The sequence below is a fragment of the Cebus imitator genome, unplaced genomic scaffold (genome assembly GCF_001604975.1).
Source record: "Cebus imitator isolate Cc_AM_T3 unplaced genomic scaffold, Cebus_imitator-1.0 Scaffold15, whole genome shotgun sequence".
Lineage (NCBI taxonomy): Eukaryota > Metazoa > Chordata > Mammalia > Primates > Cebidae > Cebus > Cebus imitator.
Window position 1 is genome coordinate 12,015,525 of NW_016107330.1, and position 2,165 is coordinate 12,017,689.

At 50.5% G+C, this 2,165-nt stretch overlaps 1 protein-coding gene across 1 annotated transcript in view; it reads left to right on the forward strand.

Annotated features, from left to right (window-relative positions):
• Positions 1 to 1,299: 1,299 nt before the first annotated feature.
• LDLRAD2 (low density lipoprotein receptor class A domain containing 2) overlaps positions 1,300 to 2,165 on the forward strand; it is a 12,661-nt gene continuing 11,795 nt past the window's right edge. Inside the window, exon 1 of the mRNA XM_037730869.1 lies at positions 1,300 to 1,522. Coding sequence (XP_037586797.1) covers positions 1,441 to 1,522 — 82 coding nt within the window. The 5' untranslated portion in view covers positions 1,300 to 1,440. The remainder of the gene's footprint in view (positions 1,523 to 2,165) is intronic.

A 2,165-nucleotide genomic window follows, 5' to 3' on the forward strand; every position in this document is an offset into this window, starting at 1 on the left:
TTACTTAATTCTTACAATGTAACTATGTGGTTGGAACCATCCTTATCCCATTTTCCAGAGAATGATACCGAGGCTTCAGTTTTATAGACTCAGTTTTATAGTTTAAGCTTGTTTTATAGATTAAGGTTCCTTGTAAGATACCTTTGAAAAAAATTGTTCTACTAATAACAAGTTTTGAAAAAGCTTGAATTAGAGCAGGGTATTTATTTTACACATGGAGAAGTAAAATCCAGAAAAAGAGATAATTTGTTCAATGCCACACACTTATTCCTTCTTTCTTTCTTTCTTTTTTTTTGAGACGGAGTTTCGCTCTTGTTGCCCAGGCTGGAGTGCAATGGTGCCATCTCGGCTCAGCGCAACCTCTACCTCCTGGATTCAAGCAATTTTCCTGCCTCAGCCTCCTGAGTAGCTGGGATTACAGGCATGGGCCACCACGCCTGGCTAATTTTTTTGTATTTTTAGTAGAGACAGGGTTTCTCCATGTTGGTCAGGCTGGTCTAGAACTCCCGATCTCAGGTGATCCATCCATCTCAGCCTCCCAAAGTGCTGAGATTACAAGTGTGAGCCACTGTGCCTGGCCCTATTCTTTCATTATTTCCTGGGTGCCTGCCTTGTGCCAGGCACTGTGCTATGACATAGGGGTTCAGAGGTAAACAAGATAGTCATGGAACCTAATTTTAGTGGAGGCCAGTGGACAATACATACAACAAGAAACGAATAAGCAAAATAATTCCAGAGAGTGCTGGGAAGACACATTTGCGATGTGATTGAGTGACAAGGAGAGAGTGTTAATTTAGATGGAGAGGCGGTCAAGACAGTATGGGCTGTGGAGGTGACGTGTGAGCTACAACCTGATGACCTGAGGAAGCTGGCCATGCCCTGCAATGCGGGGAGGCACTCCAGGAGAGGGACCCATGAGTGCAAAGGCCCTCAGGCAGGTGTGCCTCATTAGTAAAGAGCAGACTCCTGATCCAGTGCTCCTTTACCACCTGCTGCTCTCTAGGTCCTCAGAGATGCTCCTTTGGTGTCTTGGACCTCGCTCAAGCTCGGTCCCTAAAGTGCCAACTGACGTAGGAAGGCAGCACATCTGGCTTCCTGCGGATCCCCCTCCCAGAAGCCCTGTGGCTGAACCGGATCTGAGTTTCCTGGTTTCTGTCTGGCAGGAGGGGAGCAGATCTCTTCCCTGCCTCCTCTCTCCAGGATGTAGCCCTGGCCCCAAATCTCCATGGCAACCCCTGGACACAGTTCTGAACCAAAGGGCGAGGATCTGGAAGAGGAAGCACACAGAGACCAGGGGGCTGGAGGACTTGCCTACACCTTCTCCTTGTGTCCCACCACCTCCTTGCTGGCCTGATCAGGACCCCACACCCCAGTCTCCCCAAAGACCCCAAGCTGAAGATTCTGTGGGTCTGCCCCATTGCTGGGCACAGCAGAGCCTGGATGGAGGCTTGTCTTCTGCAGTTGCCCCAAAGGTTGCTCCTGCTGGGGGCAGCCGCCCTGACTGCAACTGCTTTGGAGACAGGTAAGTATGAGGGGGCTTGGTTGGGGCACCCAGAAGACTTGGGCCCCCACCACCCTTAGCACCACTCAGTCAGCACCCATCCTGATGGGCTGAGACCTTTTGGGTTGGGGGAGGCTGGGAAACTCTGCACCTGGTCTTGCTTGGCATCCCCAAGTCCAACACAAAGGCTTCTGGAAGGCTGGACCTCCCAGTCATCCAGAAGCAGGATTCTGGGGATGGGCAGGACAGCCCTCAGAGCCTGCTATGCAAAATTCAACAGGCTTTGGATTCGGAGAAGCTGCATTTATGTACACTCTGCCCCTTCCTGTGTTTGCACCTTCGCGATCATTGTTTCAGCTCTCTGTCTGAATTTCTTTGGCAGTAAAATGAAAATAACAGGCCCTTGCCCCTTAAGGCACTATGATTATTGTACATATAGGATGAGATAAGCCAGTAGGGCCTGGCGGCTCAGGCCTGTAATCCCAGCACTTTGAGGGGCCAAAGCAGGAGGATCATGAGGTCAGGAGATCGAGACCATCCTGGCTAACACGGCGAAAACCCGAATCTACTAAAAATACAAAAAATTAGCCAGGCGTGGTGGCGGGTGCCTGTAGTTCCAGCTACTCGGGATGCTGAGGCAGGAGAATCTCTTGAACCTGGGAGG